The sequence below is a fragment of the Cibotium barometz genome, chromosome 38, assembly GCF_041138505.1.
Source record: "Cibotium barometz isolate CiBa-2024 chromosome 38, ASM4113850v1, whole genome shotgun sequence".
NCBI classification, from domain to species: Eukaryota; Viridiplantae; Streptophyta; class Polypodiopsida; order Cyatheales; family Cibotiaceae; genus Cibotium; species Cibotium barometz.
Genome location: NC_141083.1, coordinates 39,836,100 through 39,853,701, shown reverse-complemented (window position 1 = coordinate 39,853,701; position 17,602 = coordinate 39,836,100). Strand labels below are relative to the sequence as shown.

The following is a 17,602-nucleotide window of genomic DNA, read 5'->3' as shown; positions in this document are numbered from 1 at the left end:
CTTTTGATGCAGTATTGGGTTGGGGACTTTGTACAAGAAAATGGTATGACAGATGCAGAGGCCTACATTGATTATTGGAAGGGGTTTTGGATGCAAATCAAGGGATATCCACAAGTGTGGGAAATGATCGATGCAAATGTTTGGTCATGGAGACCCCAAAAAACAAGGGCCATATACAAGAATCAATATACTAGTTAGGGAAGCCAAAAAGATGTATAAGACTTTATGAAACTCCACTCCTTGGTGGAGCTTAAACCTCATGACCACCCCCGAGCTTTCTCATCACTGGCACTAGCATTCTTGTGAATCTTCCCTCCTCAGAGGTTCAATTAGATTACAAAATATTATGAAATCTTTAACATTTGCTAATTTCACTCTTAATGCATCTTTGAAATTTGATAATATCATGAATATCATAAAATCTATGAAATTTACTAATATCATGTCTCTCCTCGGAGGTTCGATTAGATTATAAAATATCATAAAATCTTTGAAATTTGCTAATTTCACTCTTAATCAGAATTAAGCATCCCAAGCCCTAATCCTAAAAATTTGTATATAAGCTCGAAATCTATAAAATTGGCCTTCTTTGGTCCATGCCTTGAAAAGAGTGTATGGAGATAATAATAGCCAAGCACCCATGCATGATTGTCCACCACTTCGACTTACATGTCTTTAACTAACTAAATAAATAATAACATTGGGAAATAGGCCCTAGTTGGGAGGCCGTATCTCCCAAACTTAGTGTCCGATCGGGGAGTTCTTTAGCTTTAGATGAAGAGTCTAGAAAACTGCTATTCGCATCCAAAGTGTGTGAAAATGATCACCTCCACCTTTGAATTTATCTTGTAAAATTGACACGAATTCCTAGGTGCTAAATCAACTCAAAACTGTTCTTCACATCCAAAGTGTGAAAACCATCAGCTGCATCTTCAAATATATCTTGCAAATCTGACATGAATTCCTAGGTACTAAATCAACTCAAAACATGTACCAAGTGTGGAGGAGGCAACAAGCATCAAAATGATGAAATTAGACCTTCGACAAAGTTGAAGAGCTATTAAAAAACTAGAACTCTCTCATATAGACTTTTTTGGAATTCCTAACCAAATATGCTAAAAAATGTCATCAAAAAAAGGAAAATCATGATGAGAAAAAAATATGAAGAAATTATTATGCAAAAATCATCCCAAAAATGGTCTTCTAGACTTCTACTTCTAAACTAGATACAAAAGACATTATGACAAAAATATATATGCAACGTCACATTTTAAACTCTCCTTACATGAAAGTGTGGTTATATTACATATATAAATAAACATATTTACACACACACACACACACACACACACACACACACACACACACACACACACACACACACACACACACACACACACACACATGTTTTATTTATGACCAAAATATACATGCAACATCACATTTTAAACTCTCCTTACATGAAAGCGTGGTTATATTACATATATAAATAAACATATTTACACACACACACACATATTAATTGTGTGTTTTCGAGAAGTTTGTATGCACTTGTGTTACCTATGTGCGGCAACTACTATGGCTTGGCTGGCAGATAGGGTCTCTGTCCACTGAACCTAATCTTCGAAGGCGAGTCCTTCTGTTGTGGTGATCTCTTTACCCGTGATGCTATAAGTCGAAGGTGGTGACGACAATGAAGAAGAACAAGCGAAGATGTAAACAAGCTATATGCTGGTGAAGAGATTCTTTGTCTCCTTGGGGAGCATTTTCCTGGTAGTTGAAGCAGGGCCTCGAACAGCAAGGGGTGCACCCTATCATCACACCACCCTTTACATATATAAGACTTTAAAGTTCAATTGATCACGTCAGCCTTAGTCCAAAGATTGTCACTAATTAATTGTTTTTTCTTTTTTTTAAAACTCATTTGAGGCCCCTATTCACCATTGAACTCAATTTATAGATTGCGAATTGCTTGGTCTATAGCCTTAAGAAAAAAGAACTCTCAAAATTTTGAAGAAATAAACTTTCCAAATTCCGAAAAGTAATCTCCGAAGAAAAGTAATCTTGGCATAGATTTAAACACGTTGGACGGCTACGTATGAAACGAAACTCGATGTTTTTGCGTGCGTTCCACGGCAAAGTCAGTCTATTTCTCCTTCCCCGCGAAGGAGTGTCCTTTGTTGCCAATTCTACAGGTATCATTGTTTTCGATTCTTCTGTTAATTACATAGGTTTGGTTTGGAATTCCTTTTTTCATTAATTATTTCATTTTCTCCGGAATCACATCAAGAAAACTTTGCTATTGACCTGATAAAAAAATGTGTGTGTGTGTGTGTGTGTGTGGAGCGGGGGGGGGGGGGGGGTGGGTGGAGGGTGGGCTGGGGGGTTTCTGAGGTAAGTTAAGCTGAGAGAGAGAGAGAGAGAGAGAGAGCCTGTGTTCTGTCTTTGAATCTATCGAAAAAGAATTGTCGTATCCTTTTTTTTGGGTGAATTTTTTTACCGCACAGAAGGCCATACCCCATCCACCAATGAAATGCCAAGAAAGAGAAAGCACATCGAGAGAGGGACGGAAAAGGGGCTCGGGCAAAAGGCTTTCCTTGAGCTAGATCATTTCTTGAGACATTTCGAAGATTTGCCTCAGGTTTCCAAGGAGCAATGCCTAGTAGCTGTCATTGCCAAAGAGGCAAGTTTTGCATGGGATTTGTAAAGATTTTTTTACAAAATTTGTTTTCATCACCATCAACAATGCCTGTTCCGATTCGAGATACAAGACTTGAAGATGGACTTTATCAAAGTATGGATGGTCTGATACCCCAGCCCTCTGGCTTAAAAATAAGTAGGAGGGTATGTCGGGTGCATCAAGCTTCAGATGCATGTGTCAGGTAGCATAGGCAACGATTGCAAGTTCTATCAATAAAGCAACATGGTCATTGGGTTACCTTGAGCATTAAGGTTTGCACAGGATTGATCTAGGGGCACAACTGTGACATAGCGGAAGCCTTCATGCCTTAAGCACCCTGTAGTAGGAACGTTAACGCAAAACATATGACATGTGTTCCATGTATTATGTACATCGAAAAAGGGTATTGTCATCATCCCTTGATTGCTCTGCTTTGTCATACTTCTTCCTTGGCACTTAATCGAATCTCTTGTTTAGCCTCTAATTCCACTCCATGACTGCTCATTTGTTCCAATGTTGTCCCCTTGCATGCATACCCTTGTCCCTTAGCGCACTGGTGACTTATTGTTAGAATTGGGTTGCCAACAATGCATTGTGGTGGAGACATGGTGGGAGGAGGTTAACTACACCACATCCGTTCATGGAGGCGGTTCTCGGCCATGGGTATGTAAGCTTTGCCTGTACCGGCGAACGGGTGGCGCCGACAAAGTGCGAGCCCACCTCTTGCATGAGAGTGGGCATGAGGTGAGGTTTTGCACGAATGTCACGCCCGAGAAGAGACGGGAACTTCTTGACAAGCTTAGCGTCTACGAAGCGGTCGAAGCGACAAGAAGGACACCACGAGTGGCTGTGGATCCCGCGACGATGGGGAGAGGAACTCAAGCCTCTACAATGGAGTCATGTGGTGGATCAGGATCATGCACACCATCACCTTCACCATCAAGTCGGAATGTTACTCCATCCACGACGCCGGCACCCTCCATCTCCACGGCCTCTCAATCATTACGTGGCCCACGGCGACAATCTACACTTGGGGAGAATTGGAACCCCAAGTTGAAGGGTGGATATGGTGGTGGCCCGCTTCTTCTTCCACGACCACATTGCCTTTCAAGCGGCTAGGTAAGTGCAATCGTTCATTGCCAATTCATCATTCATGTTTTCATCATCCTAGTCCCCTTCTCATTAGTAAATTACTTTCTTGAATAGGTCGGAATACTTCAAGGTCATGGTTAATGAGATTGGGGAGTATGGCTCAACCTATACGCCCCCCTCGTCCGAGAGCTTGCGCACTACATTGCTCGAGAAGGAGAAGCGCATTGTAGAGCAAGCGGCCGACAACACAAAGCGGCAATGGGACTCCCTCATTGTGGATGGATGGGGTGACACCCGCAAGAGGAGTATTCACGGCATGGTTGCATATTCCCGCGGAGAGATGTACTTCATCTCATCTCATGATGCATCCGGCACTTGGATGCGCGCGGATGTGCTTGCGGTGGACCATGGAGATCGTTGGCCCCGAGCATGTAGTGGGCTTTGTTGCGGATGGGGAGCCTTCCAATAGGGCGGCGGGAGCTATTCTCCAAGGTATGTATGGACATGTCACGGTGTCCTTTTGTATGGCTCATTGCCTAAACAACCTCCTCAAGGACATCGGGGCATTACCATGGATCAGCCCGCTCATTGAGGAGGCCAACACCATGGTCTCCTTTGTCCTCAACCACCAAAGACTTCGGCATGAGTTCAACAAGAGGTCCTGTTTCTCTCTCTCTCCTCAAATATTCCGACACCCGGTTTGCCTACAACTTTCTCATGTTGGGCCGGTTGAAGGATTGTAGCGGTGCTTTGAGGGGGCTTTTCCTTAGCGACGAGTTTGTCGCCATGCTAGAGTTCCATACAAACACTTGCCAAGAGTGTAGGCTACGGGCGGATGACGCCTCTTGGTGGGAGCGTGTGAAGACCTCAGATGCTATGGTGAGGTCCATAGTCCACCTATTGAGGATTGTAGACGCTATGCAACCATGCATAGGCAAGGTCTACGAAGCCATGAATCGCATGATAGAGAAGTTGAAAGACTTCGTGCCTGACGAAGACAGATACGAGGAGATCCATGCCTTGTGTCTAGGAAGGTGGAATTCCTACTACTCTCCATTGCATGTAGCAGCTTATGTGGTGGACCCAGAATTCCAAGGCAACAAGCAGGAGAGCGACCGGGAGGCGCTGGATGGAGGATCATCTTGGATCGTCTTGTGCCTGATGCATCGGTTAGGCACAAGATCAGGGACCAGCTTTCGATGTACAGGTCATTTCATGGCTCCTATGGCTGTCATGATGCACAGGTTGACCGCTCCAAAGTTGGTGCTGCTCTATGGTGGGAGGACTTTGGTTCAGATGGACCGGAGCTGCAGCAGCTTGCCATCCGCATACTTAGCCAGGCCGTGAGCTCCTCTTGCTTGGAGCAACTTTGGAGTACCTACAGCCATATTGCCTCTAGGAAGAGGAACCCACTCGGGGTAGAGCGTGCCAATGACCTTGTCTTCGTCAGCGCGAACTTGCGAATGCTTTGCAAGAGCGTGACCAAGAAGGCAGATTCCTTCACCGAGTGGGAGATGAGTCAACAAGAAGAGCAACAAGAGGATGAGGTGCAGGAGCAGCATGCCAGTGAGGATGAGACTGAGGATGAGCTTGATGCTTCTTTGGCACAAGCTACCCATGACCATGAGGCGAGCACTTCACGTGGATGATCATTCATGGATCATGATTCATGGGCCTTACTACTTAGCTCTAGCCTCTAGCCTCTAGTCTTCAGCACTTTTTTGTCATTGACTCATTTGAGTCCGTCCATGTATTCTGCCTCCTTAAGGCTTAGTCCTGACTCCTGACTCTTGAGTCATGACTCATTTTGTATCTACTTAATTATTAATATGACTCAAAAGCTTATCATTTTAGTGTAAATTTGTGCTCATTTTGATGTACTTCAAAGTAGAATAAGTGTAGAGTAGAAAAATAAAAAAAAAAGTATTTTTTGAGTGCGGTTCCCTCCCCCGTCCCCGTTCCCTACTTATGGCCGTCCCCCGTCCCGTCCCCGTCCCCGTTCCCTACTTATGGCCGTCCCCCGTCCCGTCCCCGTCCCCGTCCCCTGTCCCTTGTGACTATGGCAGGCTGTGAATGGCTTCTAGTAGCTCTCCCTTCGGAGTTGATTGTGCATTTCCAGGATACTCGTTTGCTTGGTCGAGGCTTCTTCCAGGTGGAGTTTGGACTTTCATTCTTCAGAAGCTACTTCTTAGGTTTTGGCTGGCAACCCCTTCCCTCTTGGCCCTAGGAAGATTTTCTTCTTTTAGGACCAGGTGGGCTTTTATCTAGCGGCAGAGGATGAGTGCCTTACCCCGGTCTCACTGCGGTTCCTTGCTCTTCCTCCGTCCTATTGGAAGCTTTTAGCTTCCATAGGGGCATCCTTTGGCCAGGTTCTAGAGGTACCAGTCCTTCCGAGCTCTCCCACCTCAGCTTCCGTGGTTGCTACCGCCACTCTTGATGGTGTACTCTTGGTCCTTGTGCTTGTTCCTGATCCATTGATTACTGACGATTATATTATGCTTTAGAGACCCGACGGATCTCATTTCCGCCAAAGGATGGAGATTGGGCAGACCTGACCACTGTCGGATTTGCGTCCACAGGGCCACATTGCTAGAGATTGTCCCAGATCGAGGGGCCATGCTAGGAGGCAGGGTGGTCCTACCCATCAGATGCCTTCTGCAGTTGTCGAGACTCCAGTTGCTCCTTTGCCACAAAAGACCACACAGCGTTCGGTTGTGGTTAGGGATGGCAGGCACCTTCGGACCCCGGTACTTGCCCCTTCACCCACACCCCTTGTGGAGCACCCTAACCCTTATGTAGCTCTTGCCTCACAGGATGTTGATCCTTCTTTGGAGAATGAGGCTTTGCAGGCACATGATCTGGATCCTTCACAGGAGGATGCTACATGATGATTGTACCCTTGAGGATGATGTTGCGCATTCGCATTGTCATGGTACCTCTCCAGCTTTGAGGACTAGCCTTGGCTTTTCCCCGGAGTGGGAGAGAGGTAAGGTTTAAATTGTTAGATTTTGCCTCTCTTATCTATGCGAGACGTACTTTTGTCTCTAAAGGGGGTCCTTCGTCGACCATGAGATTGGTCGTTCCTACTCTGAGTCCTTACGAGGATTGTCTCTTGGAACATTCAGGGTCTTGGGGGTTTTTTTCCGCGTCGGCGGAAACAAATTGTAAAAACCCAGCTTCATTGTGCAGTTTATAGGTGGACCTATGGATGTATTGCACTTGCAAGAGCATAAATTGGATGCTAGCCAGTGTGGGAGATTAGTCAAGCTTCTCTTGGGACACACCTTTTGGTCACCAGCCCTTGGTACCAAGGGTGGTGTCTGGATCTTTGTTTCAGCTTTGATCTTGCCTTGTATCATTGGAGATGGTGTCATTTTGACTACGAGAGTGCAGTGGATTCTTCTTATGTAGGGTACTACACGCATTGGTATTCTCGCTCCTAACCATAGAGGTGAGAGGATTGTCTTCTACAAATCTCTCACTGCACTGATGCCTCTTGCCGACCATTGGATTATTGGTGGGGATTTTAACATGGTTGAGATGCCAATGGATAAAAGAGGTGGGCTTCGTTCATCCTCTTGGAAGAGTGTCTTGGGAGAGGTTTATACTCTCCATTCATGGCAGAGATTGTTGGCATGAGGATGACATTTCGAGGAGACCCTCCATTGTTCTTTATTCATGGTCTAACAGGAGAAGGGATGCATGATGTATTTATGCATGGTTAGACAGGTTTTATGTGGATGATTGGGTGGGGGGGCATACTTTTATTGCTACAGGCACCTCTAAATCGGATCATTGCCTAGTGGTTTTATGTATTAGAGATCCGAATTGCCATGGATCAGCACCCCATGTACGCATCCTTGATCATTTTCTCATTTTGGGAGGCCATCGAATGGGCTAAAGCAAGCAATCAGCCCTTAGCCATTCTGCTCTTGGATTTTGAGAAGGCCTATGATAGAGTGGATTGGGACTTCCTTGAGGGTACTCTTAGCCATATGGGCTTCTCTCAAAGATGGATCAAGGGAGTTTCATGCATGTATTGTGATGCCCACAGTAGTGTGCTCGCTTGTGGGTGATAGAAGAGAGCGGTTTCAGATTTCTCGCTCAGTACGGCAGGGTTTGTCCTTTAGCCCCATTATTATATATCATAGTCGTAGAGGCCATTCGCATCTTTCTCGGCTCCACTGCTGGTATTTCTGGATTGAGGTTGCCTCTTGGTAGTCAAGAGGAATTGGTTGACTCTTGAGTTAGCTGATGACACAGCCATGTTCTTGGAGGCTTCACATATATGCTTATGTTCCTTCCGGGTAGCACTAGAGGAGTTTTGTTTGGCAGCAGGGGCACTCATTAATTGGCACAAATCTGTTGGTTTTTGGGTTAGTGATTCACTGAGAGTTGTTTTGGATGCAGAGCTTGGTTTTACTTGGATTAGTAGAGGATGCACTGCTAGATATTTGGGATGCCAGGTTGGGATTGATATTTCTCGTGCACAGTTGTTTGCTCCAGTACTTATGAGTATCCGGAAGAAGCTCCTTCATTGGAGCTCTAGGAGATTAGATTTAGCTTCTAGAGCTTTGGTAGCTAATTAGGTATTGCTTGCCTCAGCTTGGTTTATTGCCTCTTGTTGGTGCTTCTCTTGTGCATGCATTGGTCAATTGCGGAGATTGATCCACAATTTTCTCTGGTTGGGTTTGGATGGCACCTCAGACACTCGTGCCAAGGTAGCTTGGCTCACAGTTATTCAGCTCAAACGAGAGGGGCGCTTGAATATTATCGATCCGGATGTTCAGTGTAGGGCGTTGCTCTGCAAACTTGTGGTCAGAGGTTTCCTAACAGGCGCACTGAGCCTTGGAAGGGTTTTTTCATGTCTCAGATTTCTGGATGTACACCCCGGGTCGGGAGAGAATGGATGCCCAGCACACGATTTTTGTTCATAGAGGCTGATATCAAGGCACCATGTTCCCCTCTTATTGGAGCCATTGTTAGCATGGAGAAGCATGAGATCTTTTTTGTGACAAAGACTTCCTAGGTCTTTGGATGAGGCTGACCGACAAGTTATTATGTGGAACGAGCTCATCAGGGATGAGGCCGGTCGGCCACTTGGTGCATCTCGTTATATGCAGTGGTCAGGATGGGAGAGATCTGCATACACAGTTCTTGCTTGGAAGACTTTAAGAAGAGTCTCTCGGAGGATCGGAGAGTTGCATCCATTTAACATCTTAGGGGCTCTCGCATTCGTATTGATAAGATTGATGCAGCTATTCCGCATGAGTGGCTCTCTGGGACCTTTCATGGAGACTATCATCCGAGTTGGCTGGGAGTCTTTTCGAGGATAGCCATACCTCTGCAGGTCATTGCTCTCCCGGGCCAGGAGGCTACAGATTGCATCATTTACTCTATCATGCCTGGAGGGAGACTGAGGAGATGTAGTATGGAGGAGATCATCCCAGATACTAGGCTTAGTCCAGTGAGGATTGTTGGTCGTTCGGGGAAGCATTGGTTCATTGACTCTTCTCCTCAGATAGTGACTCAGAGCTCTTGGTGTTTGTGGTTATATGGTGGCAGTCCTAGCAGATATCTTCAGTGGGATCCAGGAGAGTGGGAGTGGATTGATGCCTTTGATCCTTTGAAAAGCCTTTCTTTTTTCAGTTTCACTGTCCGGAATGCCTCACTTCTCCTCACTCAATAGATGCATAGGATCCCTACTCTCAGGCCTCATTGGGAGAGCTATGATATTTCTCCAGTGATAGAGCGTAGATATTGGCATAGACTTTGGCACTCATACAGAAGGAGCCATATCTCTCATTTCTTTTGGTTATTCTTACATGGTGATCTCCCCACCAATTAGTGGAGATAGGTTTTCAGTGTAGCATCTTCCTGCCCTAGGTGTGTGGCAGATTCTGAGACTGTACAACATTGTTTATGGGGATGCAGCACTGCACAACAGATTTGGGGTTCTGTAGCTCAACTTATGGGCAAATTGAGTAGCCAAGCCATGCATGTGACTTGGGGGACAGTTGCTTGGCTCTCCCTGTCCGGTCCGCAGCTCTTTTATGAGGGCAGTGGTATAGATTTTGCTATTTTCATTCATAGAGGTATTGCCCAGCATAGTTTATTGCAGGATGTCCCTCACTTTGATTATTCACCCCCCCAGACAGAGGATTGACACTAGTTGGGAGATTGTTGCCAGTATTACAGCATGGTAGTTCTAGAGAACTAGATGCACGGAGGAAGTTTTAGCCCAAAAATATCAACTTTTATGCTTTTCTTGGCTTGATGCCCAAGTTTCATCTAGGTGCCTCCTCTTGTCCACCTGTCCAAGCTTAAAAACAATAATATGTCCAGTCCATCATTAATGATATGTGAACACATCGACTTATAAATACTATAAGTCACTTTGATGAATAAAATCCCATGCTGCTCATGCTGAATGGCCATCTTTTAGGCCAAACCATGCCTGTAAAATGCTGTAGCTTTCTTCTGTGGAAAATCCCCGTTCACACCTTGGTTCTGCCCAGTGTGTGAAACACTGATCAAGACTGGTGAAGGGACCAAATGATGGCACCTAAACACAATCTTGGAACGTGCTTGATGCAAAACACATACAGAAGAGAGAGAGAGAGATGGTTGAGTATTCAGTATATTCATATGGTACAAAAAGGATGTACAATCTTACAGCCATAGGTTGCCTTCATGAAAAGGTAGAAACCCTACTCTAGTGACTCTATCTCCCTAGAGGAGCGAGTGCCTCACGATGAGCAAGTGTGTCCCTTTCATAGGACTGAATTGCTTTCATGGATTGGCCGACTTGCTGTCGGCCAGCTCCAAGACAAATATTCAGATATTTACTGCAGCCGACAGAGGGAACTCCATCAACACCTGGCTGACAGCCTCTTGTCCCTTTCCACAAGGTTCTCTTGCCCCAAACCTAGTAGCACAAGCTCCAAATCTGGTTCTAGTCTAATTTTTTATCCGTTGCCCCTTTAGGGATTAGCCCTGGGATTGGCCAGCACATATCTTGCACATGACACCATCCCGTACAAGAAATGGCATGGTCTTGTGGTGTCCAATGCGTGTTCCCACTGAGTACCGAATTCCTTGGAATTTGCATAGTTTTTTCCCTTGAACATGTGTACACACTCTTATGAGTGAGTGTGTAAGTGACCTTATCATGTCACTTCACTTGTACTTCACTCATTCTCATCAATCTACTTTGTGTTGTGCTTCTCTATCTGTGCTTTCTTGCTGCATGTGTGTGTGCTGCTACCTTTGTCTCCACTCCAACATGGTACACAGACGTGCGGGACATGCACACCTGTCCATGACCGTCTACAGTGGATCCTTGGTTGACGTGTCTCGGACAAGTTCTCACAAAGGGCTAGTTACCACTCTAATTCTTTCACTTGCTGTACAGATATGTCCATGTGGCATCCAAGTGCGGGATGCACATGACAACTTGTTTCAGTAGATAGTAGATACTCTATCAGTTGAACAAAAATTTTATCCTCATATTCTATGCAAAACTTTTCTAGTGTCTCCTTCGCTTTGTGTTAGTTTCTTGTTGAAAAAGTGAAATTATTTTCTCAATTTACAAGTTTTGATCTAGTGCTATCATATGAGGGTATATGATTCCAAAGCTAAGACAGTTTTATAATTCCTGTAGTACTGTGTGGCTGAGACCTTGAGGCTGATATAAATGGCTCTTGGTAAAGAGATTATGGCTACTTCAGAATCAGGATCTCCAGCCAAGCAAAGTGCTGAGCAAGAATCGAAACCCAAGAAGAAAATTTGTTGTGCGTGTCCAGAAACAAAGAGATTGCGTGATGAATGTATTGCTGAGCACGGTCCAGAATACTGCAACAAGTGGATTGAAGCACACCTTCGCTGTCTTCGGGCAGAGGGTTTCAATGTGAGTGTTTTGATTTTGCTGTTTGGTTTGGAAAGTTATTGCTGCTGCTAGCTTGTGTGAATGTTATGGCAATATAATTGGTATAACACGTGCCACATCGTACAAAGGTTGTGTTGTATGGTTCTAGATGTTAAGGTTAAGCTTTTTGGTTTGAAAGTTAAGGTACTAGATGTATGGCTCCCATACGCAGCTTCCAACGCCTTTAAAGAAACCTCCATGATGCCCCCCACATTGCTTTCCAATAAATCCACGTTGTTTTGTCCCCATAAATCCATGTTTGGGTTTCCCGTAAGTCCATGTTTGGGCTTTGTCCAAGTAAATCACTTGTGCTTTCCCATCTTTATTAATGAAACACCCTCAAAATAAAGGTTAGGAAAACACATAATTTAATAAAATTGGGTAAAATACTCACCTCAAGTTCGTGTCCATGCAACTCACCGTAAATCTCGTGAATAAAACATCATAGAAAATCCTTCATCTCACAGAGCTTAATAAAATATTTACATGTGGAAAACATTTGAAAATATCGAATTCTGGCTTGGAATTCTCTTGTACCAGAATGGACACAAGCCTCGGGTCTTTCTGGTGCCAGGTGTGGGCACAAGCTTTTCTTGTATTGATACAGATGTAAGCCCTACATGTTCAGGAAAGGGAACAAGCCTTTCTAGTTCCAATATGGGCACAGGCCTTTCTTGTACCAATACGGGTACAAACCTCCTCTTAATCCCAGTGTGGGCATAGGACTTAGTCAAAGCAGAGCTCGTGATTGCGTCTAATGGAAGCTGCCTGGCTATCGGTTGCTCAGGACAGGAGATTATCAGGATCTTTTGGCCGAGGAGAAGAAGGCAGCTTGTGAGAAACATGTAGGGGTCGATCCTTCTTAGAATTGGCCTTTACCTATTTACTTCCCCAAGGGCTGTTAGCTGAAACATAATCAAGGGCAGATGGTGTTGAAAGCGTAAACAATCTTTTGTTAAGTGGCTGTAGTTGATGCCACCACAAAAGCCAGAAGAAAATCCCCAGTCTTAGACGCCAAGTAAGAGAAGGGAGCTGTGTTCAGCCTACGAGGCATTCTTATAAAATCTCTCTCTGTGGGAATGTACCATTCAAAAGTATTGTCGTCTTCTGGTCTGAAGCATGATAGAAAGCAAGCATGGAGGCATAGAAATGAAATGAAATGATATATTAACGTCTCTAAGAGGCCATAGTGGCCTATGAGACCAAAACTGAGAGTACATCTGAAGTTGGTGTCTCATCAACGAGAACAACTAAATGAGACTAAAAAGTACAATAAACTGATTGTCCTACAGTTATAAGAACATAACTGTAAGACTCCGAGATGATACTGAGTAGAAAATACTGGAAAATACTGAAAAATGTATATCAGGTAGATCCATGTATGCTGATCAGTTGAAGTGTTGCCCTCTCCTTGGATCAAGTATCTCTGCCATGGGGCTGTCTAGAATGGAGAGGTCGTAGAAGCGAGGTAGGCGCCTCCGATGCCGAGCAATAATGGCTCTGATCTGGCGATGGTGAGGATGCCGTGGTCGGGATCCTGGTGGGCGTGGCCGACTAGCACGACATAAGATAATTGCTCTATCTGTGGTGACTCCTTGGGAGCGTGGTCGGTGCCCTGATGGCCCAATGGAGGAGGTATCAGGAGGTGTGTGGGTTGGGTTGCTGGTGTTGGTGCCAAAGAAATCTGTCAGGGTCCTCTGTCTAGGTACATCATGGCTCGGTCTCCTGTCTGCCAAGAGGGTCTCTCTGTGTCCCTGAGCTCAAGTAGAAACAATCCCAGGCATCTCTGATCCTCAAACTCCATGCGTAACGGCCCAAAACCCTCTTGGAGAGGCAGTGATATCTCCCTCGGATCTCGTAATAGACTGTACATCGGCAAATGTAGTGTTCCTCTGTCTCTACCTCCTGGTAGCATAGCTGACAAATGCGGTCATCCACGATCTGATGCACATATCGCCCTGTCTCAATCTGCACAGCTGGTGTGATGAGGTCCGGATTTGTCCAATGGCACAACGTATCCCATGTGATAGGTGTACATCCATGTACGCCGGGCGGGTGATAAAATCATCCGGTGAGAGGTGTAGAAAATGGCTCTTGTAATGAGCCATTTTCGTACCCAAGGGCTCAAGGGGGCTAGTCCATGTCCTCTCTGTGTCCACTCTGATGATATCCACCCTGATCATGCGGTTTTGCTCTGAGCGGGTGAGATCCAAAAATGGACAATCTAGACTGTACTGAAAGGGTGGTAGTGCCTCTATCCGCAAACCATGTAGGTCAAACCATGATCTCATCTGAGCGTACCAACAATGAGTATCTCCATCCTCTACCAACTGTATGGATGAGGTCAATGCCAATCGGGAGTACCTTTGCTGAGGGAGCTCCCATAGCCGCTATAAAAAGGTAACTGCCTGGAATAGGGCCTCGGTTACTACTGGTGGGGCACCCAGCTGAGCCCGAACAATCTCATGTGGTACTGATGATTTGCTCCGAATCATGCGGGCAATCATCATAATCAGTGGTGTGACAAGCGTATCAAATATCCACAATTTGGTGCGTGGCTTCTGAAACTGTATGTGTGCACACTGCCTCTAAGTGTCCCCAAGGCTGCATGCCCTCCAGCTAATCTAGCTGCTGCTGCCTCCTTCAGGGAGAAACACGGTCTTGTGAAAGTAACTCCCAAGTAGACATGTGACTTGACGTACTCTACCAGCTCCCCTTGGAAAGTGAACTGAGGTTCTGATCTCGTCACCCATGCCTGTGTGGTGTTAAACACCATAACCTTGGTTTTCCCAAGGTTCACTGTCAGATCTCTATCCGCACAGAAAAGCCTGTAATGCATCTAGGTGTCTATGTAATCCCTCCAGAGAATCTGAGATTAGAACAATATCATCAGCATATAACAAGATGGGTATCAACACCCCTACCCGGCATGCCCTTGGGCCTCCCAATCTGTCTACATAATCAGAGTCCGCATCAATGTACAGTCCAAAGAGGGTGAGCGATAGCGGGCATCCCTGCTTCACCCCTATCGTGCTGGTCACCTATCAGATAGTCCGCCTTGAGTTAGGCCTCTGCCTGTTTCACAGACTCATACAAAGCATATATCCCCCACTGCATATCCTCGGGTACCTCAATGTCATGCAATCTATGCATAAGCCTGGCACGTGGTACGGTATCGAAGGCTTTGCGGAAATCCACAAAGCAGCAGTATATCCTTCTCTTCTGTGCCCTGCCCTCTTCAATAAGTGCCGGAAGTGTTAGTATGTGATCCAAGGTAGTAAATCCTCTCCTGAAGCCAGCCTGTCCATGTGCTCGACTAGTACCGGGGAGTCTATGGTGAAAAGTGTTGCTTCCTAAGCCACATGATGTCTCTCCTCCTATCACCGTAAGAAGAAGGAAGATGAGGACAATCACAAGGGAAAGAAGAGCAAGGATTTCAAGACAGGTGATGAAAACATGAAGTTTGATAATTTCTATGGAAAGATGGACACCACTAAGGCACTGGATGTCCACTTCAATAGAGGAGCAAAGGCAAGTGTTTTGCTATAAACGATTGCATAACAGGGTATTTTTGGAAGTCACCCAGTAGGCAGTTGTTTTGACATGGGATTGTTTGGAGAAGCTAGAAAGGCCTATTGGACCCACAGGCCAGAGTTCATCAAGGAAATGAAGGAGATATCCTAAGGTCAAGGCCCAAGGATTTGTATTGTAACGTTCTGAAAAATCTTGAATGTGAGCGCTGGAGCTTCCCTGTCTGCATGCCTGTTGCCTCCGCCATCGCCCAGCTCCTCTCTCTTGCTCAGCCCTCCGCCTCCTCGCTGCCTGGTTTCGCCACGAGCTCCCGTCCTTGGCCCCTCCTTCTCTCCCCTGTTGAGCCCAAGGCGCCCGAGGGCTGTGAGGAAGAAAACAGGCTGGAGTCGAGCGAAGGCAGATGCCGGGCTGAAGAGCAAAGCAGGAAGGGATAAGGAGGCCTTCTCCACCCTGTTGAGCTTCCGCTTCCTTCCGGTCAGCTGCTCCATCTTCTGTTTTGCCCCCCTTCCTTTCCACCAGCCCTCTTCCGCCTTGCTTTCCTCGCCTTCCTGGCCCCATTAGTGAACCTAAGAGAGATTCTTTGACACCTTAGTTACTCTCTGGTATTTGAAGCGCCACCAGTTCAAAATAAGTCTCTCACATACTCCTAGGGGATTTTTTAATAATAATATTTTTTTTTAAAAAAAGGATCCCTGTGCATCCCCCCACCTTTTGTTGCCAAAGCCCTGTCCTCTCCTTTGGCAGGTGTTTTCAGCTTTCGGGTTGTTTTTCTCTTCGGCGAGTGTCAGCAACTTCTGGTTTTCACACCTCCAGGAGGATTTCATGGCAGCTGCTCCGTCATCCCCGACCCCCGCCCCCTCGAGCCTTTCGTTGCCAAAGCCCATCCTCTCCTTTGGCAGGTGTTTTCAGCTTTTGGGTTACTTTTTCTCTTCAGCGAGTGTCGGCAACTTCTGGTCTTCACACCTCCAGGGGGACTTCATGTCAGCTGCTCCATCATCCCCAACGAAGGCCACCATCCCTTGTCTTTCCTTCTCAGAAGCAGACCTCCAGCTCCTTGCTTTGACAGTTGCCTCCCTGTTGGCCTCCACCTTGGTATGCAAGATTGTGGGTAGCCGTCCGGCGTGTGGACATCTCAGGGATCTTTTGCAGGCAGCGTTATAGCTACAATTACATTCACCAAGTAATTAAGGATGTGTAAAACCTTTGACAAGGCTTAGGGTGATGGAGGGACAGCTGTGGGGTAGGAGGAAAAGGAGAGGGAGGAGGGGGGGCACTATGGGATGTGATGGTAGTACCTTGGGAGGGACGGGGGTGACAGCTCCGTGTAATAAGGGAAGGAAAGGAGGTGGTCTGGGTTGAAGGGGGGATGCTAGAGGTGACAGGAGTGTGTTGCGGATGCAAAGATGGGGATGTTGAGGGGCTGCCCGCAGGCAGGCGGGTGGGTGGGGGGGCATGTCGTGTGTGTGTGCTTGGTTATTAGTTTTAAGTTGCTTTGTCTTTGTTGAGGTTGGTTCAAGGTTTATTAACTTCTCAATTGTCATTTGTTTCTAATATGCATTATGCATCATGTAGATGCAGGAAAATAATTGACTTGGCTTTTGCTGCTCTTCTTTGTTCTGGCAGGTCTGAAGAAACATGGCTCAATTTAGAATTTAGATATGTGTACATGACGAGGTAATGCAAATCTGGTCAGCACATTTTTGCAAACGTTTTGTTAGGTGTCAATAATTATGGATGTGTACATGCAATCCTGGTACGAGAAAATTCATTCGATATAACATTGCTGGCGGCTTCTTCAAACGTCCATTTATGAATGTAGTCCTTTCAATTTTGTATCAAGAATGAGGATGGGAATGCTTCATTTGGTTGGATAAAAAATCTGGTAGCAGGTAGGTTAGTTGTGAGCAGTGGGTAGCTTTGCTCACTGGATAAAGATGAACCAGTTTACAATGACAAGGATTTTCAAAAGCCTGAGATAGTCAATGGTAAGGCCATCACTTGATGCTTTATTGCATGAAACATCTTTTGATTCTATGAGGCACTTGGCTTAAGTATGTATCTAGAAAATAAGCATATGATCGGCATTGATTGTTGTCTCTAGAAATGATCTGCGTAGATTGCTCGTGAATTACCTCCCTTTCCCCTCTTTTTTCTTCTATCTCCTCTCTTCTTTCCTTCCCCTTGCCCCTTGTGTTTGTAAGTTGTAATTTTGGCAATGGCCACGCACCATTTTCAATATTGAGGATTGCCTTTCTTATCACTTTGCTAGGTCTGTACAATGCATGGGAAAGTTAGCATCCTTGATATGCTTGAAGATGTAGTTACGTCACCTTTTTTTAGAAGCAAGCATCCTGCACTTAAGTTTTGCAAGT

The 17,602-nt window shown here is 45.6% G+C and overlaps 1 protein-coding gene across 1 annotated transcript; it reads left to right on the top strand.

The window, feature by feature from the left end:
- The first annotated feature begins 2,057 nt into the window (after positions 1-2,057).
- Positions 2,058-17,326, top strand: LOC147616701 (cytochrome c oxidase copper chaperone 1-like). Its single transcript, XM_086777778.1, has 3 exons — positions 2,058-2,195; positions 11,436-11,681; positions 16,854-17,326. Exons 2-3 carry the CDS (start codon positions 11,469-11,471, stop codon positions 16,857-16,859), a joined length of 219 nt encoding a protein of 72 aa, XP_086633904.1. The 5' UTR covers positions 2,058-2,195; positions 11,436-11,468; the 3' UTR covers positions 16,860-17,326.
- The last annotated feature ends 276 nt before the right edge of the window (positions 17,327-17,602 follow it).

Coding starts and splice junctions, on each gene's coding strand:
- LOC147616701 (XM_086777778.1), top strand. CDS start 11,469: ATGGCTCTTGGTAAAGAGATTATGGCTACTTCAGAATCAGGATCTCCA.